Raw genomic sequence first — 27814 nt, forward strand, 5'->3', positions numbered from 1 at the left:
AAAAGTTTGATCAGTAGGAGCCCAGAAAGGAGAAAAAGGATGAAATGACATGAATCGCATCACATATGCGCCGCACTGCGCCGGGGTAAAGAGAGCGTCTTTCCTTGCCGTGCTACACCAGACCGTCGTACAAGGACAAGGCGCTGACGATGGTCTCATCGCGCTTGCTGCCCTCCTTGAATTCCTCGATGTCCAGGCTGCCATTCTCATCCTTGTCCATCATTCGGAAAATCTTGCGCACTCGCTTCTCTGGTGTGTCTTCGTCCTCGGGAAGCTTGACCATGGAGCCCACCTATTCGCAGCGTTAGTGGACCGTCTAGTTACGGAGAAGCGGGATCGAGTCATCCGCAACCGGAAGTGGGCGGAGCGGCGGAGAGACATGATCTGGTCTCACCCCAGTGGTACGCACCATTTTGTAAATTGCCTCCACGATGGCCAGCATCTCGTCATAAGTGATCTTGCCGTCTCCGTCGATATCGTACAGTTGGAAGGCCCAGTCCAGCTTGTCCTCCATTTTCCCGCGTGATGTGACCGAGAGAGCGCAGATGAATTCCTTAAAATCAATCATGCCGCTGTTGTCCGAGTCGAATACCCGAAAGACATAATTTGCAAATGAGGATGGATCACCGAAAGGGAAGAATTGACGGTAGATCTTCTGGAACTCTTCCTTGGTGAGGGTGCCCGACGGGCAGTCCTTGAGGAAGCCTAGTGTGACCACGGCCACAGTCAGTATCGCGCAATGGAGCAACGGGATCTCAGCCTCTTGGAGGAAAGCGACAACGCACCTTTATACCATTGCTGAAGCTCCTTCTTATCAAAGTGGGTCGACTTCTGCAACTCCTCGAGTTGTGAGGGTGACAGCTTGGACTGACTGCCGATTGCGAGTCAGATGTGCATGTCCACAACGGACTGAGGGACTCATTCAAGGCGTGGCTCTATCAGGCCACTCGCTGTATTTCGAGCACTGATCGCCATGGGTCCAACGAGGGCTACTCTCGACCGGAGGGGGATCGCACCGCACCTGATGATCGAGTGTCGGAGTGGGGAGTGACTGGTGAAAAGAAAATGAAGGCACTTACGACTTGCCCATGATCAGTGACGGTAGATCTGGAAAGGTGGCACGAAACGCCGAGTGTTGAGTTCTATTTGTTCCTTGACCGACTTGGCGAGATTGGCAAGGAAATAGCCGCACGCAATGAGAGGCGAGCCGGAAAAAAAAGGGGATCGAGAAGGTGGTGACGCGGGGTAGCACGGGGAAGAAAGTGTGGCTCAGTTCCAAGAGATACCGTGGCGTGGGCTGGGCGAGGGGGGTGTGGGTGGATACAGGAAAGCGAGGTGGGCGTCTGCGCTGAGAAAAAGATTCAAGGAGACGAGACGGAGAGGGATCGTGTGAAGTGAATGGAGAGTGTCGAGAGAGTAATCAGTAGTGTAGTCGTTTGGTGAATGTCTATTGCAAAGTCCAAAAAGATTCCCAAGTGGGTATATGACGAAGGGGGGCACCAAGTCCGGTGGGTGAATGGGGAAAAACGATATTCCCGGCAGCCTCACAAAAGCCACGCGCACGAGGGATGAGGTCACGGGAGTGCGCGCAGCTGCCACGAGCTGCGCCGGACTCTCGAAGGGCCGGAACACGAACACCAGCCACTGCAGGGGGACGGGCGAGAGACCTCTGAGTGTACTACCCTTTGCCATGGCCGACCAGGTACGTGGAAAGTACTCGACTGGTGGACACTGGACGGTACCCAATGGGGGGTAAAAAGACCCAGAGTCCAGACCCTTCGATCACACGAGGAGGGGGAGACGGGGCGGCTTGGCATGTGCTGAAGGAGAAGATCGATGAATGTTTGGACCACACTCGGTGCTAATTATATACTCTTGAGCCCGATGGAAGGATGATTTTCAAAGTGAGGACATTCTAGACTGTCAACATTTTTCCGATCAAGTCCAGTGATCCCGTCGTCCCGGCTTGATATTTCAAGCAATGTCACGGTTGTTGTGAAGGAATGGAAATTGGCCCAATGTGTGGGCTATGCAGTATAGATGCCCATTTATGTACATGAGCGCCATCTCTAGGTCTCTTCCAGAGAAGATCAGTCGCCCGACTAGGTCGTGTACTGGAAGCACATTCGAAGAGAGACGGAGAGGAAGACGGAGAGGAAAAGAGAGAGGGAGGGAGGGAGAGATATTGATGGAACATAGGTATCAAGATGGGGCGCAGAAAGGAAAACAAGAAACAATAGGACCACAAAAGATAATATCCCAGCAGCAGAACAACCGAAATGTTCATTGATCATTAACACGGCTATCGAGGCACAGATGCAAGTCCAGGCAGAAATGCATGGGAGAGAAGAAAAAACAAAGAATCAAGAGGAAGGGTAGTACAGAAGGGGACAGCGCCGTATAGTGATATTTTCCAAGAAACAATCGGGATGATCGAAGAAACGATGGAATTCGTTGAATGCAGCTTTAATCCACTTTGATCGAGCCGTAAATGCGATGGATGAACGCCCAGCTGGCAAAGAAGCCGATAGAGCCTACGACAAGAAACCATTAGATTTGCAATGCATTGAATAGTGGGCATAGCCACAGGGTAGGGGATGCAAAAGTCACTTACCAGTGAGAACAAAGACAACAAAGCCAATCAGCGCCGAGTATCCCACATACAACACGGCGCCGGTCAGACCACCGAAGCTGACCCGGGTGGCCCAGAAGATCAAGGCATTGAGGAACACATAGCCGCCTGTCATTCCTGCACCGGCAAAGGCACGCCAGTGCCATTGGTAATTCTCCGCGCAAAGCAAGAAGTAGACAAGCAGGACAGTGGTCGCAGCAGAGGTGATGATCATCAAACCATAGCACAAGAAAAGGAAGCCGAACATGTAGTAGATCTTGCTTGTCCAGAGTGAGGAAGTAATCAGATACAGCTCTACGAAGATCGCAGCGAAGGGCAGAATTCCGGTCAGAAGAATGGAAGGGACCGGACGCAGACTGCCCGCCATGGGTGGGATCTGACGAGGGATCTGATTGGTCTTCGTTGGACCCTCAATGGCCTGTATTCGCGAAATAGTGGTTAGCATCAAACTTGACCAACCCCCGAGAAGATCATCGAAGAGGCAGAACGTTGCACGTACCGCTTGTCGGAAGCCGAGCCAGCTACCGGCCACACTCAGTGGCACACTGATCACAAACCAGATCAGAACCAAGGCGAGCATGGTACCGAAGGGTACAGCGCCACTTGAGCCCTTGGCCCAAACGAAAAGATTCAAAATGAAGAATGTGGTGAAGATAACTCCCGGAAGCAGAAGCGGAGTCATGATAATGTTCCGCTTCCAGGCTTCACCCCCAAACGACTTATAGACCCGGGATGAGACATAACCTCCGATGGCACCAAACAAGGCAGAGATCAGGAGAATGGCAGTAGCCAGGAAACCACGATTGGCGGGGGAAAGAAGTCCAAAAAGTGCGAATACTGCGGATGGCTGGTCAGCAAAATGGTCGCACAAGTGGTCAGGGGGGGAGTCCGAGTCGAAAAGAGGTTGATCAGCTTGTACTTACGAACGGTGACGCCGGTCATCATGAAAAGTTGAGCACCGTTGCCAACCAGAATGCTCAACAGAAGAGGTGACTGGGGACAGCGGAAGACATCTCCGTGAACGAGCTTCCATCCAGAATCCTCTTGGATTCCATCCTCAATTGCGCCCGAGGTGCCATTCAGGTCATCAAGGTCGATTTGGTCGAGCCGGTTGTAGCGAGCAATATCCTTCTTGAGAGCACGCACCAAAATCATGCTGACCATACCCACCAAAAAGACCACGAAAACAGCGGAGTTGATTAGGGAGAACCAATGGATCTTCGGGTCATAGACGTGCAGGTATTTGTCCCATCGGGTGGCCCACGCGGTGGAAGATTCTTTCCAATAGACACTGTATGTCCAGGTGACGGGAGTGTCGGATTCTTCGCTGAGGATCAAAAGGCTGTCTTGGGTACCGCAGTCGGCCGTGCCATCCTCCAAGACCCGAGAGTCACGACGAGATTCTGGCTGCACATGCACACCGACCACGCGGTATTGATCTTTGCCGCCGAAGCCCACACGGTGATATTCAATGATAATATCGTAGTGATTATAAAGCACCGATTGGCCATTCTCATCCACGTCCCCAAGGGCAAATCCGGGGCTGTAGAACTGAGTATTGGTGTTGCTGTCGTAGTTGAGCTGCGCCGCGGGCAACCCGTCCACAATCCAGTTGATGTTGTACCCTTGCGCGATTCGACGATTCGTGAATTTCGCACTACGCGCGTCAAATATAACCTCTCCGCAAACTGCTTTACAGGTCTCGTTCTGCGCCATGTGAAGCTCTAACGGTGACGTGCGAATTCGATCGCCAAACAGAATGCTTCCCAATGATTCCCTTACATCTCGTGGCCCCCCTTCAGGTTGACAGAAGTGGAATGAATCTTTGTAATAGTCGTAAGAGAAGACCGAGTGAAGCTGATCATCGCGCGACAAGCCGGGCGTCAAGTGATTGACATTGAGCGGGACTGCTTGGCCTTTGTTGTACGATGACGGAGCGACACCGGGAAGATAAAATGCCAGCGAGCTGGATGCTAGCGACAGTAGCGCCGTACCGATATAGGAAACGTGGGTGGTGAACCGCATGGTGGGCGTATGAGATGCACGGAGGTGGCCCGTTCAGGACAGCTTCATATGTTTTGGCGAGTGTCGATGCAGCATAGAGCGTGGCGAGTTGAAAATTCGCAACGAATTTCAGATTCAAGGTCCCTGGAAACGGAAAGCAGCAGGGCTTGAAGACAATCAGGCGAAGCTCTAATTAAAATTCAAGCAATGCCACCGGCGCAAGAAAGATCTCAGAGGACCAGCATGACGACTGACAAGGCCACCAGTGACGACACGTGACTTTGCAGCGAACAGGCACCAAAGGCCGAGTGAACGTCACGTGGTGATAAGAAACCAAGTATCCAAAAAAATTCCAGCAATTTACAGATTTGAAAGTTTCAGAGTTGATTGCTAGTCGAATAAAGCAACTCACCATGGCTTCGACAGAGACGGCCCAAGTGGCAGCCCCGGCGCTTTCTGCGCTTCTTGAAACCCTCAATTCCTCGCTAGTCACGGCCGCTTCAGCCCTTCCAGCTACAAATAAAGATGCGCCCGCAGATGTTTCCATCACGCCGCCCCAGGATGGTATCTCGCTCCTAGACACAAAGAGCGAAATTCTTCTCTCTTATCTTCAGAATTTGGTGTTTTTGGTCATCTTTCAGCTGCGACAAGTTCAATCACAAACAGACCAAGAGGAGTCTGAGAACGTGGCCGACGGCAACCTCCGCGATGAGGCTGTGAAAAAATTGATCGAGCTTCGAACCTATCTCGACCGTGGCGTCCGACCCCTCGAAGGACGACTGAAGTACCAAATCGATAAGGTTATCAAGGCGGCGGAGGATTCTGAGAGGATGGAACGCCCGACGAAATCGAAAAAGTCCAAGAAGAGCCACAAATCCGCCGAGGCAGGCAGCGACGAGGAGTCTGAGGGAGATGACAGTGAGGGGGATAGTGACGAAGAGGACGACGAGGAAGAGAACGAGGAGGATATGGATGAGATGGCATACCGGCCCAACATTTCCGCCCTCGCCAAGGCCAAGATCGAGCAGACGAAGCCACAAGACAAGGCCTCGAGGCAGGAGCCAAGTGATGGCATTTACCGTCCTCCCAAGATCATGCCCACTGCTCTGCCGAGTCTCGATCGTCGCGAGCGCCGGGAACGCCGACCCCAGCGGTCCAACGTTATTGACGAGTTTGTCAGCGCTGAGATGTCAGCGGCGCCAATGGCAGAACCCAGTATTGGCAGTACCATCATTGCCGGCGGGCGGCAGACCAAGTCGAAGAAAGACAGAGAGCACGAGGCCGAACGCACCCGATACGAAGAGACCAACTTTGTCCGACTACCTAAAGAGACCCGAAAGGATCTTGCCAAGCGCGGCGGTCGCCTCGAGGGAACCTACGGCGGTGACGAATGGAAAGGCCTCACTGAGGGAGCTGACCGTATTGAGCGTCTCACCCGTCGGTCCAAGAACAGTGGCTCTGCCCTTGAGAAGAGTCGAAAGCGTAAAAACGAGGATGGTCAACGCAGCGATGGTGTGGCTGTGGGTGACATCTTTGACAAGCGGCGCAAGAAGGTTGACACTTGGAAGCGATAGATCTTTCAAGTGGCTGCTACAATTTCATTTTCCTGAAAGGGTTTCCATTTTTGTATTTTGTCTTCTCTCGTATACCATTCATCTTATCTCGCCTGGTGAAAGCACAAAAGTCATGTCTTCATTACCGGGAGTTAGGTTCTCGTCATCAGTTTAGAGGCCGTTTGTGAAATCCACGGTTCATTTCCAGACAAGTCATGAAAATGAAAATTACGATTGCTTGTCAGCCCGCATAAAGGTAGAGAAGTTGGAAATTGATTAGGTCGTTTGTCCAGGATGGCTGCTCTGACGGAGTCGGGATGCCGAGGATCCACTTCATGTTCCCATAGAATTTCACGAGCCGTGCATCTACATCCCGGAACGGCACACGGGAGATATCTCCCGGGTTGAAATGGAAGTTTGAGCATGCTACATGGGCGCAAATCCATGGCCTGTAACTTGAATTCACTTCTGCGCCCTCGTCTGATTATTATCTACTGAAAATCGGTGCCAAATTTCCAATGGGACCAGACTGACCGATACGTAATGGCTCCCGCCGACTCGCAACTTTCACATGCTGGCGCTGCAGGTCCCGGAGGAATGATGTCACTCTCTGGCGGAGTTTGATTGTTGTCTGCGAGATGGACGGATTCCTGCTCAACATTCGCACACCACCCGACCTAAGAAACACTTCGCTTCTAGCTGAACCCCTCCAGTTTCATCTTTCAGTGATCGATTCATACCTATTTGTCATGGAGAATCCAGGTGAATCAAGACCTCTTCCGACCTTGGCCGTCTACGTGGAACGAGAATATGGGTAGCTGACAAGAACTCCCTCAGTGGCCGAGATCCGGACTGTTATCCAGCTGCTCGTTCAGTCTCCTCCTTCGCTGCAACAAAAGGCACTGGAGCGATTCTTCACTCCAAATGCATCCTTTGTGCATCCTTTTTGCCGAGTGCCTAGTTTCAATGGTAGTCGATGGTGGATAGTCAAGATCTTCCAATGGTATAAGATTATGTCCCCGCGGATCGAGATGCAAGTCCACTCCGTCGGTAAGTGAATCGATCCATGCCTGACAGAGCAGCCCTTTCGCCAGAAGAGCCGACGTGACGGTCGATCCCAAACGAAACACTAAAACGGAGGTCTTTCCAGCTTTCGACGACAGCCAACTAAAACTCTATGTCAACATGTCCCAGATCTTTTCGATCTGGCTGGTTCCTTTCCATGTCGCCCCGGTGACGTTGACCACGGTCCTGGACTTGACCACTGACCCCTCCAAGACCGATGCATCCACCAATGGTGATCACACCAAGTACTATATTACCCGACAGGAAGATCTCTATCAAACCTCCGACTTTATCAAGTTCCTTCTCCCCCACATCGGATACTGGCTCGTCATGGCCTGGCACTTGATGGCCACCTTTTTTTGTCTCGTGGGCGTGACTGCTCTCTGGCCCATGTTGTATCTGGAGGAGAATGGCTACCTGCCCGTGTGGATTTCGCGGGGCAACCTCGCCTACGATGTTGGAGAGAAGATTCCTGAAATCAAGAGAGAGTAGCATCAGACTGGAGACTGGAGAGGGGCCCGGCTCGGGAATTATGATCATCTTTTGCTAGACATTGTAATCTTATCTTAATGTTCAATGCTCAGCGCTATCTCTACGGCACAGTCCCTGAGATAGCAGCAATCTTCCATTTTACTCGCCACTACAACCTTGAGAGAATTGCATTTCTCAGAGGACTTGACCAGAGAGACAACGGGCTGCGTCTCACAATTCGGCCAGCAAGAATTGACACAAAAAAAAGATATCTTTGTGAGCTATATACGAACACTGGTATCACATATGAATTGGGAAAATGGCCCGGCCACTGAACCATAGCTCGTCTGTATCGCGAGGCGCGACTTTGACTGTAAAATCCAAAGCCAGTATCACTCGCCCTTCTCTCCCTTCGCTCCCTTGTCGGCCCTGTCGATCTTGTGCTGCCGCTTCAACTCATTACGGAACCGTTCCTCTTGTTCGACCACCATCAAAGGTAATGCTCGTCCCAGTCCGAAGAAGACAAACAGAGCCCATTTCCACCGGAAGGGGTTCACCAACAGCACAAACACATACCAGTAGATCAGCTCAGCATAGGTGAAGAAGTCAAATGCCCGGGTAGGTGCGAACTGCTTCATGAAGCGCGTGAAATCGATCCAGGTTTTCATGCGCTGCTCCGTAGGGCGAGTCAGGGGATCGGTCAAGAACATGATGAGGAAGCGTGTGTAGATGCCAATGTGCATGTTGCCCACAGTACCAATCGCATTCACATAGGTACTGTTGTTGGCGCAAATGTCCGGATATTTGGGCGGGAAGACCTGGAGGTACCAGTCTGGAGGACTGTAAGGCTCCTCAAACACTTCATCGGGTAGGAAGTTGAGTGACGGCCGCTTGAAACCCGTCGCCATGACAATAATATCTCCCTCGACCAAACGCTCCTTGCCCGGTCCGCCTTTGGGGACACCCTTGGATCGATGATTGAACATGATGCCCTTCTCTTCCACGGACACAATATCACCCCGAAGCCAGTGAGCCTTTCCCTCGCGAATCTGATCAAAGAGTTCGGAGTTGGCCATTGGGGTTTGCGTGAAAATCCCATCGTCGGTTGGAGCAATGTCCTGCAGGTCACGATAGAAAAACTTGCGAAGCAACCCTTCAGGAATCCAGGACAAAGATGTCTCCTGACCGAAGATGTTGAAAGCGAGCAGGGACTGCACCAGAACATTTCGAGGGATAACCCATTTATCGGAACGAGACAAGACATCAATTTCTGCGGCGCCTGACTTGACTGCGAATTCCAGGGCCTCGATGGCACTCGCACCTCCACCAACGATCAAAATCTTCTTGCCCTTGGCGTCCTTGCCATCCAACTCGGAAGAATGGAAGATTTGACCCTTAAACTTGTCCTGGTCGGGCAAAGTGGGCGCCTTGGGATCACCGCAGACGCCCACGGCGGTCAGAACCCCGTCGAAACGGCCATATTGTTCCTCGTCGTCATTGATGATCCATTGACCGTTCTTGGTCTTTTTGACCGAGGTCACCTTGGTATCGAACACGGTCCGTCTTTCCAAATCATAGCGTTTCCAGAGCTGCACAATTTGGTCCTTGATTTGCTGTTGAGACGGATATGCACTGTCAAAGTGGACGGAAGGGTGGAAACGGTACATCAAGCTGTGCACCTGGAGCGCAGAGGTAGAGTTGACCCGCTGTTTTGCCGGTCAGTCATGATTATCTCTCGTCCCTCGGAGCAACGACTGTGTCTCTCCTGGTAGCGACGCAGCGCCGGAACTTACACTCCAGATCCCACCAAGACCACGGTCCTTGGACCTGGCCTCAAAGATTTGCACGTCAAAGCCATGGCCGACGCAGTGCGCCGCAGATGAGACACCAGTGAGGCCTGCACCAATGACGGCGACTCGCTTTCGGGGGAGATTTTGATTTTGATTCGATGGAGGAGGAGGGGCGGGCGAGAAGACGAATCTGAGTACCGCCTGTAAGATGAGATACATCCACGTGAAGGACTGAACAAATGGATGCTTGATCCAAGCTACGATGGACGATTGAGAGCCCGCCATGATGGAATGAAAGAAGCTCTTTTCGACAGAGCAAGTCGCGGATGGAAAGGAAGATTGCGGAATAGACGAAGAGGCAGACCTTGGATTATCTACTGGGGGGATTTTGGGGGCATGGAAGAGGGTGGGATGTTCTCGAGAAGTGACGTGACCGGTGGAGCTACGAAGGAAGGTACGGTGATTCTTCACATGTGAATGCGAGGGCGCGTTTGGATTGTCCCTCTTTCTTGGTCTTCCAGGCCCAGGCCCGATTCTTCACGTGAGAGTCTGGTCCCAGCAGTTGGCAACATGCACTCAAAGTGACGTCATTGGACTCGATCAGTCACTGCCCCGAGAACTGGTATGTGTAAAGGTCTACTGGGTATTCGGGTGGATTCGCTTGTGAGTTGGCAATCTGAAAATAGCACATCTTGGACCTTGGAATTCTTCATCAGCCCAAAAGGATCCGTCAGTCATTCATTGAAGAATAAGGTTCATGTCTTGCGTTCGCGCACTCTCTCCTGGATGGAGTTTACCGCCCACAACCACACACGGCCACATGTGGACGCTAGGTACCTATTGACCCCTTCACACGCTCTCGTGATCTAGAAGGTAGCCTTGTTTAGGTACGGGAGTCAGGCGAAATCTAGGTAGCTCTGATACATCGATTGCTTGGTACCCACAGCAGTGTGCCACAGCGGTTTGAAAGGAGTTGTACTCGCGACATTATTTGGCATTGGAGAAGTTGAGAGTCTGGCTGATGTTTTCACATGCTCTGACTCCTGAGTATGTATGGATAGCATTGCATGCGCTACGTGAATGGGCCGAGGACCGAAAGCTTGGCTTATTTTGGCACTCATACAACAGAGCCATGCATCTATGATTCGGAGAAGTTTCGACACACAGCCGACAAATGCTTAGCACCAGGCGGGACCTGTCTCTATCAGTACATAAAATCTAATAGTTGGGTGTTTGGAACTCTCTCTGAAATCATGTGCCAGATACCTCTTCAGTAGGTAGAAGTTACTGATCAATTTTTGCCTCACTGGGGTTAAGATAGGATTTGTGTCAGCTTTTTGTCTGGGTCTTATCAGCCTGTGCAGCCGTTGGAAAGTACAAAAAATAGTAAATAAAATTACAGGCAACACTGTGAGTATGAAGGGCAGCGGCGCTTCCACTGATCTGTACTGGATCAGGTTATTTTGAGTTCATCCCGTCGCAGAGACGTAAACTTCGAGTATGGCTAGATGAATATCCTGGATGCCGTGCAGGTAACATGTAACTGGGACAGAAACCTCAGGAGCGTAGATACCCACTTTCACGTGACCTCATTGAACACGCGCGGGCGAAGAGTCTGGAATAGAAGGATCAAAATCAACTTTGATTGATTCGAAATAGATGTTTATTCACAGAAACCGGGTTGACCAGGAGTTGATTCAACATGAAGGCTCTCCAACCGCCTTACGGCTCTGTACCTCTGGAAGTTGACCACAAGCTTGATGTGGGGTGCTGTCACTTCTCCGGTTGCGTGGAATCTGATTGGACAGGCGGATGATATGTCACTCGTGCTTGCCTCAGGCTAAATGTCCCCAAGGCGGTGATCAAAGCAGCTCCGATTCTGCCCACCAAGCGCGCGGACAGTCGCCGATCGCGTGGATACTGTCGTCGACTCGTTTGTGACGATAAGCATCTTCATCTTTGAGGCTCACACGCTTCAGCACAATCCGGCTCCCAGTGGACATTGCTCCCTTCCCCCCCCGGCCACTCCACCATGGATATGCGCCTGCCGTGATTGAAATTGATCATCTTCATCCATAGTCCTGCAAGTTTCTCCAAGCCGACTTCCCAATGGCGGGTCAGCCCTCCATCTTGGATGAGTTCCTCGCCGGCGTAGCCGTCCAAATTCAGAATCGAGATGGCGCCAAGCTGCAGGACTTCCTGCAGATTGAGCCTCCCTTGTCAGATGCATACCAGCGCATGATTAACGAGCTACGTCAACGATATCCACCCGGTGCGCAGAGCGAGTCGGGGCTTTTGCTTCGATGCGAGGCCCTCGTGCCGCAGGCCAAAGGCGCTTCGTCATGGACCGCGTTTCCGACGTTCATGAAGCTCTATTTCACATTCCTTCGAGATGTCAATACCGATAATCTCCTCGACACATACAAGCAGCTCAAAGCATTGCTTAAGTGAGTTTTCAGTTTGCGGCCTCGGCGCGTCCTTTCGGAAGAAATAGCCCGCCGTTTGCGACATTGGGAGGCTGATCGAGGATTCTGGTTTCCATCATCTACAGTCAATGCGTCCTAGCCCTCGGAGACAGCCAAATGGGCGTGATTGTGCTCCCCACTGTCCTCTACTTTTCAAAGGTGCTGGCAAAGCTCGCCATGGGATTGGACCGCCGGCCGGAACTGATCGCACACATGTTGCGCATGGAGGGCAGCATGGACAACGAAGAGGGCAGTGAAAAGGTCACACTGGTGGAGCAGTCGGCAAACGTGGTGCGCGAGGCTTTCATCAAGTGCTTGACAGACCGCACCGGTACTCCAGGCCCTCACGGCAAGCCTGAGGGAAAGCGGGTGGGAATCTATCTCATGGCGAATCTGTGTCTCAAGCTTCTCTTCCAGGTAATTCACTCTTGGCTCTTGCCCCCTCCACAATGCTTCGGCAATTCTTCAACTTGCAAAGACTGACGCGCATATCGGACCCTGATTAGTGTGGCAAGCTGCGCAATGCCGAACAAATGTTTGCCAGTATCAGCGCCCAGTCTCCTCCGTTGGCCCATTTCCCGGCATCACAGCGCGTCACCTATCTCTACTACCTCGGACGATATCTATTTTCCAACAACCTCTTTTACCCGGCTCTCGTGGCCCTCCAAGCCGCCTATGAACAATGTCATCGGCAAGCGATCAGTCAACGACATCTGATTCTTGCCTACCTGATCCCGTCCAATATTATTATGGGCCGGTTTCCTTCTCGCGAGCTGCTGCGACGACCCGAGGCGAATGGGTTGACAGAGCAATTTGAGCAATTGCGTAGACTGATCGTCCGTGGGGACTACATCGCATTCCGAGAATATCTCTCCCCGACCTCGCCTGCTGCCGAGTGGTTTGCGCGGAAGGGCATTTTGCTCACTCTCCGGAACCGGTGTGAGATCATGGTCTGGCGCTCCTTCTGTCGAAAGGTGTTTATTCACAGTGGATATCTGGGGGACCCACAGGCGCAGGCGCAGCGTGGACCCCCACCCTATCTCTACCTTGAGAAGCTGGCCGTGGCCACTAGATGGTTGCAAGCCCAGCACCGTCGATTACAACCGTCGAAGACGCACGCCGGCGAAAAGATCGACTTTCACTTCTTTGGATCTCAGGTGATCCCCCAGTCAATAGATCCGGACTTTGGCGATCTCGATGGGCCCGAGCTTCCAGAGGCAAGCTACTTGCTAGAACGGTATGGGGACTATCTCGCACCAGATGGGTTCTTCGACGAAAGTGGCCAGTGGCACGAGAATGTCCCTGGACAATTGATCGATGGTGACCCCGGCGCTGATTGTGACCCCACGGAATTGGATCCTTACGCCGAGTCTACAGAAGATGGGCCCGACGCGGACAGACATTTCTTGCTCATGGAGGAGATTGAGACGATTCTCGCCTCACTTCTGGCTCAAGGATTGATGCGTGGGTATTTGACCCACCGCAATCCCCGTTTCGCTATTCCCGGGGCTCGACAACGAGGTGCTCTACCGACAGGGTTCCCCAACATCTGGGAGACCATTTTCTCTCGTGAGAGAGAAGACTCGAATGTTCCCGGCTGGGTTTGCCCACCACCTCCAGGAGCGCTGGGCGCGGCTGGCGGCGGACGTGTGGTGAACTTGTCTGGCGCCCGACCCGTTGGAGTGCAATGAAAGTACTTGCTGCCTACCAGCACTCAAGATGTGATTTATGGTCATGTTGGGCGATCCACGAGATGTTCCTATCATAGTCAATGAGATGATCAAAATGAACACCAGAGTCTCTGTTGATATCAGCCTCTGGGTTACACTCTGAGTTCAGTATGTCTAGTGTATGCTTCATGTTGAATGATGCCCAACTTCGCAAAAAGTCACTGGCACGGACTAATTATCGCCTGTCCACTAATTACCTACTCTCATTAGTAAGACTCGTACGTGGCTTTGGTCCCATCCGATGGATAGATTGACAGGTATTATAAGAAAGTATCAAGCCAGATGACCCAGCACTCAAACCTACCTGGTCTGCAATTCAGACAGAAAGCAACGCCTATGAGACCATTGACCTAATACGGAAGGGACTAAATTGATCAAGCGATAAATTCGAGTGGATCCGACATTTGCGTGATGGCCATTCATGTAAATTTAAGTTTGCCGACATTCTTCAATCATGGGGCAAGTAGCCACCGAGTCCTCATATCTATATCTGAGTATCTCGAAGTAGTACATCAGCGGTCGTCAGATCGTGACTTCAGTCGTACAACGTAACTCATTAAGCTCAATGCAAAAAACCGACCGCCACCAGAGACTATTAGTAAAGTTGCAGAACAGAGCTCGAAAAGAGCCACCGGAGTACTGGTCAGACCTCAAGGAGGGAGCGACGTAATGGTCATCTTGTCCCCAGGACAAGGGTTCGTGTTTGACGTTCAATGTTTCACGTTCAATCAAAATTAATATGCGCTCTCACTCAATCACAATTCGCCCCTCGATTCGAGGCGCAATACCCGATGTCCACGGGGGGATGAACTCGCCCTCCCCATCCATGGAACTGAGGGAAGAGGGTTGCAAACGCGCATGTCGCATCCACTTCCTGACAACACGGCGCGCGAGCTTCAAACGATGTTCTTCATCTGCAGATGACGTTGCAGGAGATGTCACGTAATTTTTGATAGGCTGGGGTGATGTGAGGATCTCCGGGTCATCATCAGAGTCCGAGTCCATTGCATCGCTGTTAGTTCCATTGTCGGCAACATCCTCTGGCTTCACCTCCTCGGGGAACCGTCCATAGTAGTAAGCTTCTCGACCGGTTCGTTGAAGTCCTGGTCGGGAACCGAGTCGATGAGCTGGTGTTTTCTCTGCCACCGGCGAGGATATTGCCGAGGGAGGTTTGAGGCGACCGTCGCTATGCAATCCTCGATGAATCACCCCCCAGTGTCTTCGGAGACTAGGGCTCCATCGCCGCCACTTGCCGAGAACCTTCAAACTTAAAAAGTATTGGCGCAGAATGGTGCTGATGAGAACACCGTTCTCTTCCGAGACGATTTCTTCCACATTGCCGCCTTCTGATTCGATGAGCAGCGAGCTGAAACCGTCCTTTCCGCGCGCCATGTAGCCACGAGTGGCGACGGTATAAGATTGGGTAGGGCCAACAGGCATCCCTCCACACGAGCAAAGGTAAGACGCGAGCCGGAGGGATTGCTCAATTTGAAACCAAATGCGATGTTAGAGACCTGGGTGAAACGTCCTTCAAGGGCCGGAAGTTGGCTGACGCCGTTCTCCAGGGCATCAAGTAAGGCTTGACCGGTAACGCGAATCAACACCACGGGATCTTCAAAGGGAAAACAATTCAGCAAGTCCTTCAGCCGTAAGACTCCAGGCGGATAGATTTGATCACCACGAATGGTGCCTCCAGCCATCATGGCACAGTCAGCCTTGTAATAATGGCGCATCAGATCGCACACAAAGTTACCGAGGTTGGACTCGCGCTGACGGACGGTGGAGAATCGGCTGTCCAGTGGACTTGCTGTGTATCCGACGGGCTTTTCTAATTTGGCCTTCAGATTTGAAGTCAACCTGTCTACCATGGCGACAGTGCTGGGATCCTCTGGTATTGAATGTAAGACATCTCGCCGTAAAATATTGAAGGCCCATCCCGAGCTTGTGCCAGTATTGCGGAAGGCTTCGATATAGCTCAACTGCTTGAAATCGGTCCCCGACCGCAGTACATGAACACCGTTCACAATAGAATGAGCATAGAAATGGTCATGTCCTCCCATGATAATGTCCACCAAGCCCGCCGGCAGATTCTTTGCCAATTTGACATCATTGGGCTCGCGCTGGTGAGAGACGATGATGACGATTTCCGCGCCTTGATCACGGAGCTTAGGCGCCAGCTTGGCGGCGGTGGCGGAGGCTGATTTGTAGATCAAGTCCGGGGGAAGTGAGTTAATCGTACCGAGCCTAGAGAAGGAGATCGATGAGTACATGAGAAGAATGCAAGGTCCAGGAGACAACGAAGCCATACCATTCTCTTTCTCCCAGGCCGATGACGCCTACCTTTATCCCGTTCGAGGAGGTGAGCAGATGGGTTTTCCCACAATTGGCGATCGGTACATCCTCGCCAAGGGCTGGGTCAAGAACATTGGCCAGCAGCCACGGGAAATGGCACTGGGTTGCCAGGTGTCGGAATTGGGTCACTCCAAAGTCTAGATCGTGATTCTATGTATAGGCGTTAGTACGGTATTTCCGCCCATTATGAAAACTCCCGACTATTGACTCACTCCCACACATGCCACATTGATTCCTGTATTATTTAGGAAAGGGACCATGTGACGGCCCTTCGTGACTGTGCTTTCAAGACTGGGATTATAAGCGTCACCGGAAAAGAAGGTGAGGACGTTGGGTTGATCGGCATATCGCGGGTCATTGCGGTAGTAATTGACTACAGACTGGAAGCGGGAGGCACCGCCAACTGGTTCGGCTGATCCTGACCTGAAACACGCAAGTCAGCCTGAGTCAAGCTCAGCTTTGAGCTTGCAGGGGTGCGAGACAGGTCTGAACAAACATACTCAATGTGATACACGTCGTTGAAGTGGATCAGACGGAGATCGGGTGAGCCTGTCCGGCCCGAATCATGGGTGACGGTTAACCCTTTGGAGTCGAGGGGCGTCATGAATTAAACGAGAACGGGCAAGAACAACGAGGGTCAGGGCCAGATCAGCCAAAGAAAAGATATGTTGGAAGAGAAGGAAGAAACTATGTACGAACAACAGGACGCGATAGTTGTTTACAAGGAGAGCAATTGGAGTGACGCAAGGGATGTGGGGAATTCATCGCAGGACCGGCGTGGCTGAGCCCGAGACGGTAAATAGTGCCTTGGTGCCTGAAGGATTGGGTGGTAGATTTACAGCCAACCACTCCTGACCGAGGAACATAGCCTGTTTCCGAGGGCAATAAAGAAACAATTGAAAGAGAAAAAAGAAGGGTTTGAACTCGCTATTGGATACGCCGGATGTAAAGCAAAGAGACCCTGAGCAAAATGCAAAACGCCGCACGCCATAAGGTATCCTATGGTTGAGTTGAGAAGCTCCGCAAGAACGCGACATTCATATCAAAGTTGCCCGAAAGCACACCCCGATAGCTAGGCCGCATGGCTACAGATTTTGATTCGTCACAGTCCATCGCCGTCGTGCGGCGACATTGCGATCCTCCAGGGACTGAGCACTGCCCCACAATCCTCGCTGAGAGAGCGTGCGCCGAGGCATTTGCTGGGACCAGTCCGGCTCTTCGGTTTTGTCGGGACCCGTGTTGTTTGATTTGGCACGACCCTCGTGGTGTGTAACAACATCTCCAAAATTCGGCACAAAGCCTTCCTCCACGTGTTCGTCAACCTCAAGCGGAGGCGCTGAGAGGGAGCCCCAAAGACCAGCTCCGCCTCGGGGCGGGGCGGAGATTGGAGAGGAACGAGAGGTCTGAGACCAGTTGCGCGAATTTGAACCAAATTTCGGGGTCGAGTCGATCACGAAGGAGCCCTGGAGGACAGCAGCCGAAGGGCGAGAGCTGAGACGATTGCGGTAGGAAGACATCGACGGAGGCGGCAGCGGTTGAGGGGCAGAGGGGGAGGTGAGCGAACCGAGCTGAGAGGGGTTCACCCCCGCACGTAAGTGGTCATTCGATGCGATCAGCTGTAAAGAGTATTCCTGTGACACCGATCGGCCTTCGCGACCAGTCAACGACGAAGCCAAGACAGAGTTCGTCGGGGAGTCTGGCATTCGCTCGGCAGACGGACTGGAAGCAATGTCGAGGCGATCGCGTCGGACCGCCATAGTCAGTGACGCAGTACCAATATCCAGAAGAACCGATCGTCCAGCGAGAGCCCCAATCAAAGCATTGCAATCGGCTCCGTGTGTGATGATGATAAGCACAGTCTGAGCGGGAGCGTCTACGGGGGACGACCCATTCGACAGCGCCCGACCTCGGTCGCCAGGGCCTTCCCCGTCGCGATAAAAATCAATCATTTTTTGAAACCCAGCGTGCACTCGCTCGTGCATCAGACCCCACTCTTCGCCGTATTCACCTCCTGTGCCCCAGTATGGCGTGCGCATGCTGTCCCATTGATAATCAATCCTCGTACACGCATCCCGTGCATGAGCGACGTAGCCCACTGGAATCGGATCTGACGGAGAAACCGCGTACCCTGGAGTTGGGGGCACATATGCTGATTGGGCCGGAGGGGGAAGATCGGTATCCAGACGGCCCAGAGCCCGACCTCGAGAAAGGGCGGTAGCCGAGGGGGTATTGTATGTGCTCGATCGCTGTCGATGGGGCTGTTGTGTGTTTGTGCTGGGGACAGGCCCGCGTGGGGACATTCGATGTTCGTGGTCCTTCTCGGGGGCGCCGAGTGGGAGTGACTGCCCCAACCCCCAGGGAAATGACCCGACGTGGATCTGGAGTCTCTTGTATTTGGGATCCCCTCAGCCCGGCGAAGGAGCTCAGTCTTTGCCGCAGCGACCATCTTCTCTGATGCGGGCGGCGGGATGATTTGGTCAAAGTAATCCGGAGACAACCACTCGCCCAGGAATGCATCAACACGCAACAGGGGGCGTCTGTCATGGCTTCCAATCTCAGTGGCGCAGTACGGAGTCATACTGGGAAGAGACGATGCCTCCAGGGTCGCATTGTCGGTAGTTTGATGATGGCTGAGACCCGCACTCACTCCGATCGCCGTCTGCAAACATCGTAGGTACGGGGAAGTATGGACGACAAAATTATATCGACGGGGTAGCTCTGATCTGATCGACACGGATTCAGTTGTGGTTGGGTTGTTTAGGGTAGCAGGATGGCCAAGGATCGACTCTGGTTCTTTGCCCGCGTACTCTGGCGACTCCAGAAGGCTGGCGATGCGAAGTCCAAGCGCCCGCGCCTGTAGCCAACCGCCATACGAGAGCGGAGGATCATAAGGGGTAGGAGATGTCAGGTGCCAATTTTTATCAGCAGCATCGAGGCGAGCACCATGCCTGAAACATGTCAGCTTCCACGGGTAAAAGCTCGGCGCTGTCCGTTCTTTTCGTTCTCCTACCTGGCGATGAAGACAATAGGCGGAGCGTCGGTCATGGGGAGGTGTCAACAGGAGAGGGTGGGGGAGACAAGGAAAAACAAAGCGGACAATAAGCAAGGCAGCCGTGGCCTCCTTACGGCGGCGGCAGCAGCAGCAGCAACAAGTTTTAGCTGGTGAAGAAGTGAAGAACTCTCATGGCGAGGAAGGAGGCCAAATGGTCTGATGAACGCTCCAAGCTTCCCACAAAAGCCGGAGATTTTCTTGATTACTTGACGCAATTAAAAAACCATGCGCAACATGTGATGCTTATGTAACTAATTGTCGTGGACACGGGGACCCAATGGAGCGGGTTAGATCCACCTGATCTACCGCTTTGGGAACTAACCTTAAAAATTCTTTTCAGATTAAATCATTTTTTAACCGTCTGAAGCTTTGGATGCGCCGAGGTTCCCGCGAATAGACGGCAATCCTCTTCTAATCAAGAGCATTGATCTACGCAGACTCAAATTCTGCTTTTTACTCAAACGATGATCGTGTCTTCGAATTTAAAAGCTCCTCATCAAGGGAGCCGACTCAAGCGGCCAACACCGTCCGGCTAAATTCGCTCGAAGTGGATGCCACGTCCGATGACGTGAAACTCAAAAAGCTCCAACTAATATCCCGTAGCTGGCCCGAGGCTTGAGACCAGTGGAATAATCCACAATCTAGCCGCGGCTCCCTCTGCGACGAAAGCCACTCGAAACGATTGCTTGGATGATTCACGCATGTCATACTCATATGCTGCATTAATTGACTTTGATCTCGAACGCATCTACAAATCTACCGAGTGAAGGATCTGTCTTCAGTGGAGTCAGTGGCAAACCCGAACTCGAGTAGATCGGGATCCACTATTATCGACGGTCTGAAGAGATTTCAATGATTGAGGCCTCGTTAGATGGCGCAATTCAAGATCGGCAGAGGCTAAGATCAGGAACGGATGACTGAATACTGTCATACTCCGTGTTACAACGACGATCCGATCATAAATGCCGAAGAAAAAAAAAAAAAAGAAAAGAAAAGAAAAAACGAATCGAGGCTGAGAAAGCAGGGGAAAAAGAATACGACCGTCTCGATGGAGGCACGTATAGCCCTCTCTTGAATGATTGCCTCAACATCCCCCCCCTAGGCCGCAGTGTCCTCTCGAAGCCCATCTCGATCCCTTTTTCATGTAGCAATATCCGGCAAGCCCCAGCCTCCACCACCGGCTGTCATTATGACCACTCGATCGTGCGTCTGAACGGAGACCGTGTTTTTACCCCCGATATTCACCGAGCGTTCTTCACCAGTCTTTCTGTTTTTTGTAATCCATAGATTGAGTCCTGGCTGTGCGTCTTCGCCCCCTTCAAGTCCATAAGGACGGTGCACACGGCGCTCAGACAAGATGGAGCACTGCATAGGGGCCAAAAATTCAATGTCACGAATAACCCCCTCACCACCGGGATTTTTGCCCCGACCTGCGGAGCCATCACGAAGCGTGAATTGACGCAGCAATGTTGGATACCGTTTCTCCAGAATCTCAGGGTCTGTGATACGAGTATTCGTCATATGGACCTGAACGCCACTCTGGCCGTTCCAGGAACTTCCTGCACCGCCACCACCTGCGATGGTCTCGTAGTAACCAAAGCCAGGGGTGATGATTTGCCCAGTCTCGGCATCGACTTTCGGATCGGTGCCGAAAGTCAGGTTATTACAACAGCCCTGCGACGCAGCACAAGCCCGGAATGCCTTGAAGACGACGTCGGTGACGCGTTGGGATGTGACCACGTTACCTCCGACGACCGCAGCGGTTTTCGTTGGGGAGAGAATACTAGGAGACGGAACTCGAATGTCGATAGGAGCCAAACAGCCCTGGTTTAGCGGAACATCGGCGTTGATCATACAACGCAGACAATAGATGATGGCTGAATGAGTGATGGCTATAGGCGCGTTCCAGCTGCCGTATACCTCAGTGCCTGTGCCCTCGAAATCAAAGACTGCAGATCCGGACGATCCGTCGATGGTGACCTTCAGGCGGATGGGGGTACCATCGTCCATGTAGTCAACCGCTTCAAGGGGCTGTCCCGCAAATTTTTGATACAGGCTTTTGAGCAGATTTCGGACGGCAGTCTCGGCAGTAGCCTGTATGGCATACATGTACTTTTGAACAGTGGCGACGCCGTACTCATTGATGAGTGTCTGAATCAAGCTGATACCTCGGGTGTTAGCCGCAATCTGCGCCTTGAGGTCAGACAGATTATCGCTGATGCATCGGGCTCCAGAGCAGCCGGGGTACTGTGCAGGGTTGGTAACCAAGAGCTCGATTAGACGAGCCTCATCGAGCACACCATTGCTGACAATCTTGTCGCCTTCAATTGCAGCGCCTTCCTGCCAAAGTTCAGTGGACTTAGGGGGCATTGAACCGGGCAAAATCCCGCCAATGTCTGCGTGATGCCCCCGTGAAGCAACGTAGAAGATGATCTCGGTGCCGCCTGGTCTATCAAAGACAGGTGTGATGACCTATTCGGGCAATTGTCAGCGACATCCGAGGAAGGAGGAATGGGGGGGGGGGGGGGGGGGGTTGAGTTTTCCCTCACCGTAATGTCGGGCAGATGTGTGCCACCGCAACTAGGGTGATTGGCCACCAGAACATCCCCGTCTTTCAGGTTACCGAGCCACTTCTGATGCTGGTATCTGACCGCGAACTGCATGGAGCCCAGGTGTACAGGAACATGCGGTGCATTTGCAACAAGTCCTCCATCAGGGGAGAACAAAGCGCATGAGAAATCAAGGCGCTCTTTGATGTTGGTTGAGACGGATGTTTTTTGGAGTGTCCGTCCCATTTGCTCAGCTATGGACATGAATCTATGTCCAAAAATACTCAGCTTAATCGGATCAATATCGGATGCCTGCTGGGCCTTTGGGGCCGAGATCATTTGCTTGTCCTCAAGGATATGGATAACCACACACGTCTCCAGCAAACTCGCCACTGAGTTGGGAGCGACGACAATTGTCTGTGTTTTGTCTATAATCATAGCAGGACCTTGGACTCGGGTGTGCCGATCAAGTTGATCAAGCAGATAGACTGGGGTCTCGACACGCCTATCGTACCCATCAAAGTAAGCCAAAGTCGTGCTTGCGGGTTTCGTCGTTACGTCTCGAAGATTCGCGTCTTTGAGCTGCAGAAGTGGGCTGCGCTCAGTGCGAACTCTTGAAGTAGCAATTGATCGCACACGTATGTCATCCACTAGGATCGCTCGCTCAGAGTTGAAGTTGAACTCCCGACGATGACGTTCACGGAACTCAGTCAGGAAATCAGAAGAATCTTCAGGCCGCAAGACCATCAGACTGGTATCCGATCCTTCATAGCGCATGTTGAGATATTGCTCATGTCGTACCTGGCTCGGCTCGAACCCTTGATCTTGCATTTCCTTCGTGGCAGCGGCGGCCATTTCATCAAAGCGCCGGAGGAGAGAAGCTTGCGAGGCAAGATAGTCCGACGATACTGGCTCTTGTGACTCCTTAACAACCTCTGCAAGGGCAAGTCCGTATGCGGACAAGACCGAAGAATACTTGTGTATGATGATGCGGGAAATTCCCAGGGACAGCGCTACTGAGCAAGCATGCTGACCTCCCGCACCTCCAAAGCAAGCTAGATGATGTGATGCAGTCTCGAAGCCTCGAGCCTCGGTGAGGTTACGAATGGGTCGGGCCATAGACTCGTCAGCAACCTTCAAGAATCCCAACGCCACTTCTTCAGGCGAATACTCTGGCTGCGATTTGCGGCGCCGCTCTTCGTTGACTTCTCTGGTCAATTCATGGAATTTTTTCGAGGTGATCTCAACATCGAGCGGCTCATCTTCGTTGGGGCCGAAAATATGGGGGAAATATTCGGGAAGCAGTCGGCCCAGGAAAAGATTGGCATCGGTCACAGTCAAAGGGCCCCCCTTTCTATAGCATGCAGGGCCTGGATGAGCACTGGCGGATTCAGGGCCAACGTAGAAGAGACCGTTGCGCCATGAGAGAATAGAGCCACCGCCGGCCGCAACTGTGTTGATGTCAAGTTGAGGCGACTGAATCATGATTCCAGCAACCTTGGACCCAAACACATGCTCCAAATGTCCGTCAAATCGAGAAACATCGGTGGATGTACCACCCATGTCGAAGCCGATGACAGGAATCTTCTCAATAGGGTCCCAACTGGTTGCTGCGAACCCTACCACTCCGGCAGCAGGGCCAGAAAGAATAGCTTTCAGTCCGCTGAATTTCCGGAAGTCTACCAGGCCACCGTCTGATTGCATGAATTCAAATCGGCAAGTCTGATTTTTGTCAAGGCCGCCCTCGAAACTGGCAGAAATGGAGTCGATATAAGTCTTGATGACAGGGGTGAGATAAGCATCGGCCGCAGCGGACATCCCACGAGGAACGACCTTGATCATGGGCTGGAGTTTCGAGGATAGGGTCACAGAGAAGCCCATCTGCTCAGCAATTTTGCCAATTTTGTTCTCGTGATCTGGATAGGCGTAGGAGTGTACCAGAGCGACCGAGAGAGACTGATAACCCTGCTCTTTGAGACGCTGTAGCTCCGCCCGCACATGGGCTAGATCCAATTCTTGGACGATGCGGAATTTCTCTCCAGTGACACCTTCGACCACTCGAGCATTAGGAAAGCAAGTTTCGTCAGCTGCTGGATGACATGGTACTACTCGCTCGTGCACTTCGACAACGCCCTCTGGCAGTACACCAGGACGGGCCATGGACAAATCAAAAATGGCCGGACGGGACTGGTCTCCAATCTTGAGAAGATCACGGAATCCCTTAGTCGTGAAAAGTACTGACCGAGCGCCCTTTCGCTCCAGCAGTGCGTTTGTAGCGACCGTTGTACCCATGCGAAGGCACCCAATGCGATCAAGCTTCAATGGTTGACCACGAGGATGTGGCTCACCAGTGGCGAGCTCCAAGATTTGGCGAATGCCTTCCGTCGGTGCATCTTGATAGTGTGATGGATCGACAGAAAGAAGCTTTAGAATAATGTCTGACCGACCTGGCACGATCGCGTGGACGTCTGTGAATGTGCCACCGCGGTCGATCGAGATGGTGATTTTCCCGGCGTTGGCCATGGCGGTATGTCACCACGGCAGTAGCTTAGCTACAGACAGCTTCAGAAACCGGTGTAGGGGAGCTTATGTTGGATATGTCAAGATAGCAGAGGGTTTATGAGACATCAAGCACTATATATCTCTCTAAATGCCATTGAACTCGAGCTTTATAGCGGCGGCCGACTCCCACCTGCTTTCACATCTATCCAAGTCACGTGTCGGGCCGATGGTCGGCTGTCGGGATGGTCGGGCCGATGAAATAGCGTGATAAGCCGCAGACGGCATCACCTTTCCAGTCCGGTGACGCAGGCTTCACTCTGACTGTGTAATGATTACCTCTCAGATCTGCACAGATTGACAAATCACCAAGGCTTTGTAAAGAGATCACTCGAATACCTGGCCTGTCCAAGATCAGTCTGCAGATATGAAAACAAGAACTATCAGGTGAGGTATCAAGGCTACTTTCCTATGTAGGTATCGACCTACGCCCAATAACTTTATCAAAGTGTCCATGGGCCATGATGTACCCCATACTGGGCCGTGGGGACGTTTGATGGAATTTCGTGGGATTTACTACCTGAAACTTTTCTTTACGAACAAAATTGGACACCGAAATGACAACACTCATTCATATTTCTCTTGAAACAACTGAAATCAGTGTACAAGTTTAACGCCTCAAAGTACTCTCGATCAAGTCTGTATCCATATCAATATCAATCTCATCCAGAGCACCTTCCCACAGAGCTGTATCAAGACCAGTCTGGGATGAGATATTCTCAAGCCATGGAAATGGGGGAGCATGTGGCCAATCATCCGAAGGCATTAGCGGTGTCTCAGGATTGACATGTTCACCATCTGGATTTGACGTTTGGTCACTGTTGGGGATACTTGGAACTTGTAGGTTGGACCTCGAGACTTCTTCAATAACGTTTGTACCGAAACTCGGATCAATGGCTTCCCTGAGTTCGAGGAGAAGACTATGTCGTGATCCAAGATATGCGTTGCCTTTATCAGCCATTTTCCGGAGAAGGTCAAGAGCCGTATCCATCGAGCGCGCATTAGCCTCGTTGTATGGAAAGGCAGCATTCACCATGACGAGTAAGAGTGCAGCAGCAAAAATATAGTCACCGTCCAGATAGCCGTAGGTGGCTGGTTCGTGTCAGGGAGAAGATTAGTGATTACTTCACAGGAAAACATCAAGTCTGGGTGGCTGTCAAGGCGAGAAAATGCTTACCGATGAGGCCGTGCTTATCAGCAGCGTCCATGATCGTCGTCGTGGCTCGAGCAGCAGCGACACAGCTCTCAATCACCGCAATAGTATTGGGTGCTAGGTCGTTCTTCCAATCCCGAGCAGCTGTTCTTTGAATACCGGTATCCAAACGCCTCTTGATGATATAAAAGACTAGAGGCCGAGCTGTCATGTTCACGCAGGAGTAGAAGTGCAGATTGATCGATATGGTCTCTCGATTTGCATGGGGCTGTGATGAATTGAAATCAATCCGAAGGGGCTCCGGAACAGATTCTTGCCAAGTTGTCAATTCGCTCATGATGCTTTGGACGGAAAGAACCAGATTGGAGCCAGAGCGAGGTTTTTTCCGATAAATCTCTAGACCTCCAACGTCAGCTGCTTAGTACTCTGCGCTGGACCATGCGAACTGTCAGCACTCACCCTCGCCAATTCTTCCAAGAATTCGAGACACTTGTGTGTAATAGGTCAAGACAACTGATGGCCAAGGATCGCAAATTGACCCATCCTGTGATGAATGTCCATCTTAGTACGAAAAGAATCTGCGAATAAGACGAGAATTATGGAAGAAGGAAACAAACTGACGAGAGCAGCTGGCCATGAAATACCTATATCGTCATCTTGAATTGTGATGGGGTTACCTGATCTGACGGACAATACGCTGAGATGGGGTTCAGTGTCAGAAGCTCTCTCCGGCAAATATGCGGGAACACCTGCCCCTCTTACCGGTCCAAACTATAGACAGACCACCACGCATTGCGGCGGCGATTGCGATCTGTCTCACTGATTGCAGGATCAGAGACCTCTTGATGGAGACCTAGTGAGATAGCCATACGCAGGGCCAACCCAATCTGCGAAATATCAGTGCTCTGTCGCCCTTTTGTTCGGGTCACGTCCATGTCAAACATACGTAGATGAATGCAGCATCTCGCCTGTTGAGATTTTGCATGAAATAGGCAACATAGCACAAGACTTCCACAAAGAAGATGGAGCCTTGCTCGTGGATATCTGGCAAAAATTGCAGCGCATGCTTGAAATACTTGAACCCCGGAGGACCATCATCCCCGGACCACTGATTAAGCGAGTACATTAGGCCAAATGCTATAACTAGTAGGGTCTGACAGTAGATGAGACAGTTTTCGGGTCGAGAAAAATCGGTTGGTTGGTTGTAGACGAACAACAGACGTTCTTCAAATTGCCGGGGATGGATCAGGGAAAATATGGTGCCAATATAAGAGTACTGGACCCAGAAGAGGCGCTTGGCGAATTCTATCGTGGGTAGTACAGGCAAAGCAGGCGCCATCGGTCGTCTTAGGAATGACGGATCATCGTATAGCGGTCGGACATCCCAGGCCAAATTTGTCGAGCCAGGATTGAGACGCTCCACCATATGGGTCGCCGCAGAAGGTCCTAGGAAATCTGTTCTTTTCGAGTCAATTTCGTTACGTGGACCATGAGGCAGATGAACGTACGACGCTCGCCTGATCGATTGAGGAGTACATTTTTCGTCTCCTCGTACCACCAATCATCTCGCTCGATTGTATCCTCGCCCTGTGAAACCCCGGTGGACAAGGACGGCACACTAGGCGGCGCAGTCGGGGACCGATAGAAATTGCTCTTGTTGAGAGATGATTCACGCACTAGGCGAGTTTCTTGTTGCCCATGCCGTTTTGCTTTTGCCAGAGACCGGGGCAGAGGTTGAGATAGGGCTGGAGACACTGCCTGAGCATGAGAGAGCGACTTCAGTTCGCGATACTCCCTGGTGATCCCGTCAGGCCGGCCTAAGCTGCTACATAACTCGGCGCCAAGAGACAGTACATCTTTCAAGGCTAGCTCATGAGAAGAGCATAGGGGCACATTTCGAGCTCACTCACTTCTCGGTAATAAAGCGCCGCTTCTCAGCCTCTGAATACAAGCACGTCGCTCCTGCATCGAGGCAGGCAGCACACGGAAGTGGTGGGTTTCCAGCGCATCGTGTCTTTCGAGTGCGGCACCGATTGCACCTGGGGTTGACGATAGACAGTGTTGGTATTTCCTGTTGGATTTTCTTTGCCTTGATTGAAGGTGGGAACAGATAGATTTTGACTCACGCGACAACAGATCGTGTTTTTGAATTGTTCAGCGAACGACGGACAACTCCTTTGGCATCACTCGTGACAGTAGCCATCTCTGCAGCCTCACAAAGACTCGGATCACGAGCAGTCTTGGTCAGAGGGTCAACTTATACACACTTGTCGAATCTGGGGATGCGCTATCGACACACTTGGAAAGTGTGGGACCAGTCACCCCCGCGGGACAGAGAATCGCCAAGTGTTTTGCAAATTGTGACTGCCTCTTGGAGGGACCCCCCTTTCATGTGTCAGACTTAGATGGCTGACTGCACTTTCGACACCCGGCCGCTGG

General features: G+C 52.0%; 10 protein-coding genes across 10 annotated transcripts; 3 read left to right on the forward strand and 7 right to left on the reverse strand.

Moving 5' to 3' along the window:
• Positions 1-112: 112 nt before the first annotated feature.
• POX_a01909 (Calcium-binding protein NCS-1) lies at positions 113-1090 on the reverse strand (the record flags this gene model as incomplete). Its single annotated transcript, XM_050110832.1, has 4 exons — positions 113-292; positions 410-705; positions 786-871; positions 1080-1090. The coding sequence occupies 4 exons, from the start codon at positions 1088-1090 to the stop codon at positions 113-115; spliced, it is 573 nt and encodes a 190-aa protein (XP_049974600.1).
• Positions 1091-2466: 1376 nt separating this feature from the next.
• On the reverse strand, positions 2467-4657 carry POX_a01910 (Transmembrane 9 superfamily member 1; the record flags this gene model as incomplete). Its single annotated transcript, XM_050110833.1, has 4 exons — positions 2467-2534; positions 2615-3050; positions 3132-3469; positions 3556-4657. 4 exons carry the CDS (start codon positions 4655-4657, stop codon positions 2467-2469), a joined length of 1944 nt encoding a protein of 647 aa, XP_049974601.1.
• A 392-nt stretch (positions 4658-5049) lies between these two features.
• On the forward strand, positions 5050-6210 carry POX_a01911 (uncharacterized protein; the record flags this gene model as incomplete). The annotated part of the gene is made up of 1 exon (XM_050110834.1): positions 5050-6210. One exon carries the CDS (start codon positions 5050-5052, stop codon positions 6208-6210), a length of 1161 nt encoding a protein of 386 aa, XP_049974602.1.
• A 617-nt stretch (positions 6211-6827) lies between these two features.
• POX_a01912 (uncharacterized protein) lies at positions 6828-7746 on the forward strand (the record flags this gene model as incomplete). The annotated part of the gene is made up of 3 exons (XM_050110835.1): positions 6828-6951; positions 7027-7239; positions 7340-7746. The coding sequence occupies 3 exons, from the start codon at positions 6828-6830 to the stop codon at positions 7744-7746; spliced, it is 744 nt and encodes a 247-aa protein (XP_049974603.1).
• Positions 7747-8117: 371 nt separating this feature from the next.
• POX_a01913 (uncharacterized protein) lies at positions 8118-9800 on the reverse strand (the record flags this gene model as incomplete). Its single annotated transcript, XM_050110836.1, has 2 exons — positions 8118-9431; positions 9519-9800. The coding sequence occupies 2 exons, from the start codon at positions 9798-9800 to the stop codon at positions 8118-8120; spliced, it is 1596 nt and encodes a 531-aa protein (XP_049974604.1).
• Positions 9801-11624: 1824 nt separating this feature from the next.
• On the forward strand, positions 11625-13671 carry POX_a01914 (uncharacterized protein; the record flags this gene model as incomplete). Its single annotated transcript, XM_050110837.1, has 3 exons — positions 11625-11962; positions 12067-12397; positions 12487-13671. The coding sequence occupies 3 exons, from the start codon at positions 11625-11627 to the stop codon at positions 13669-13671; spliced, it is 1854 nt and encodes a 617-aa protein (XP_049974605.1).
• Positions 13672-14457: 786 nt separating this feature from the next.
• On the reverse strand, positions 14458-16666 carry POX_a01915 (uncharacterized protein; the record flags this gene model as incomplete). Its single annotated transcript, XM_050110838.1, has 5 exons — positions 14458-15056; positions 15161-15954; positions 16019-16212; positions 16275-16485; positions 16563-16666. The coding sequence occupies 5 exons, from the start codon at positions 16664-16666 to the stop codon at positions 14458-14460; spliced, it is 1902 nt and encodes a 633-aa protein (XP_049974606.1).
• Positions 16667-17147: 481 nt separating this feature from the next.
• On the reverse strand, positions 17148-19107 carry POX_a01916 (uncharacterized protein; the record flags this gene model as incomplete). The annotated part of the gene is made up of 3 exons (XM_050110839.1): positions 17148-18440; positions 18506-19010; positions 19073-19107. The coding sequence occupies 3 exons, from the start codon at positions 19105-19107 to the stop codon at positions 17148-17150; spliced, it is 1833 nt and encodes a 610-aa protein (XP_049974607.1).
• A 1147-nt stretch (positions 19108-20254) lies between these two features.
• POX_a01917 (uncharacterized protein) lies at positions 20255-24186 on the reverse strand (the record flags this gene model as incomplete). Its single annotated transcript, XM_050110840.1, has 2 exons — positions 20255-21586; positions 21664-24186. 2 exons carry the CDS (start codon positions 24184-24186, stop codon positions 20255-20257), a joined length of 3855 nt encoding a protein of 1284 aa, XP_049974608.1.
• Positions 24187-24832: 646 nt separating this feature from the next.
• POX_a01918 (uncharacterized protein) lies at positions 24833-27578 on the reverse strand (the record flags this gene model as incomplete). Its single annotated transcript, XM_050110841.1, has 9 exons — positions 24833-25314; positions 25400-25771; positions 25835-25919; positions 25997-26072; positions 26138-26262; positions 26322-26830; positions 26884-27170; positions 27286-27414; positions 27502-27578. 9 exons carry the CDS (start codon positions 27576-27578, stop codon positions 24833-24835), a joined length of 2142 nt encoding a protein of 713 aa, XP_049974609.1.
• Between the last annotated feature and the right edge of the window lie 236 nt (positions 27579-27814).

Source organism: Penicillium oxalicum, chromosome I (genome assembly GCF_001723175.1).
Source record: "Penicillium oxalicum strain HP7-1 chromosome I, whole genome shotgun sequence".
In the NCBI taxonomy this organism is placed as follows: Eukaryota; Fungi; Ascomycota; class Eurotiomycetes; order Eurotiales; family Aspergillaceae; genus Penicillium; species Penicillium oxalicum.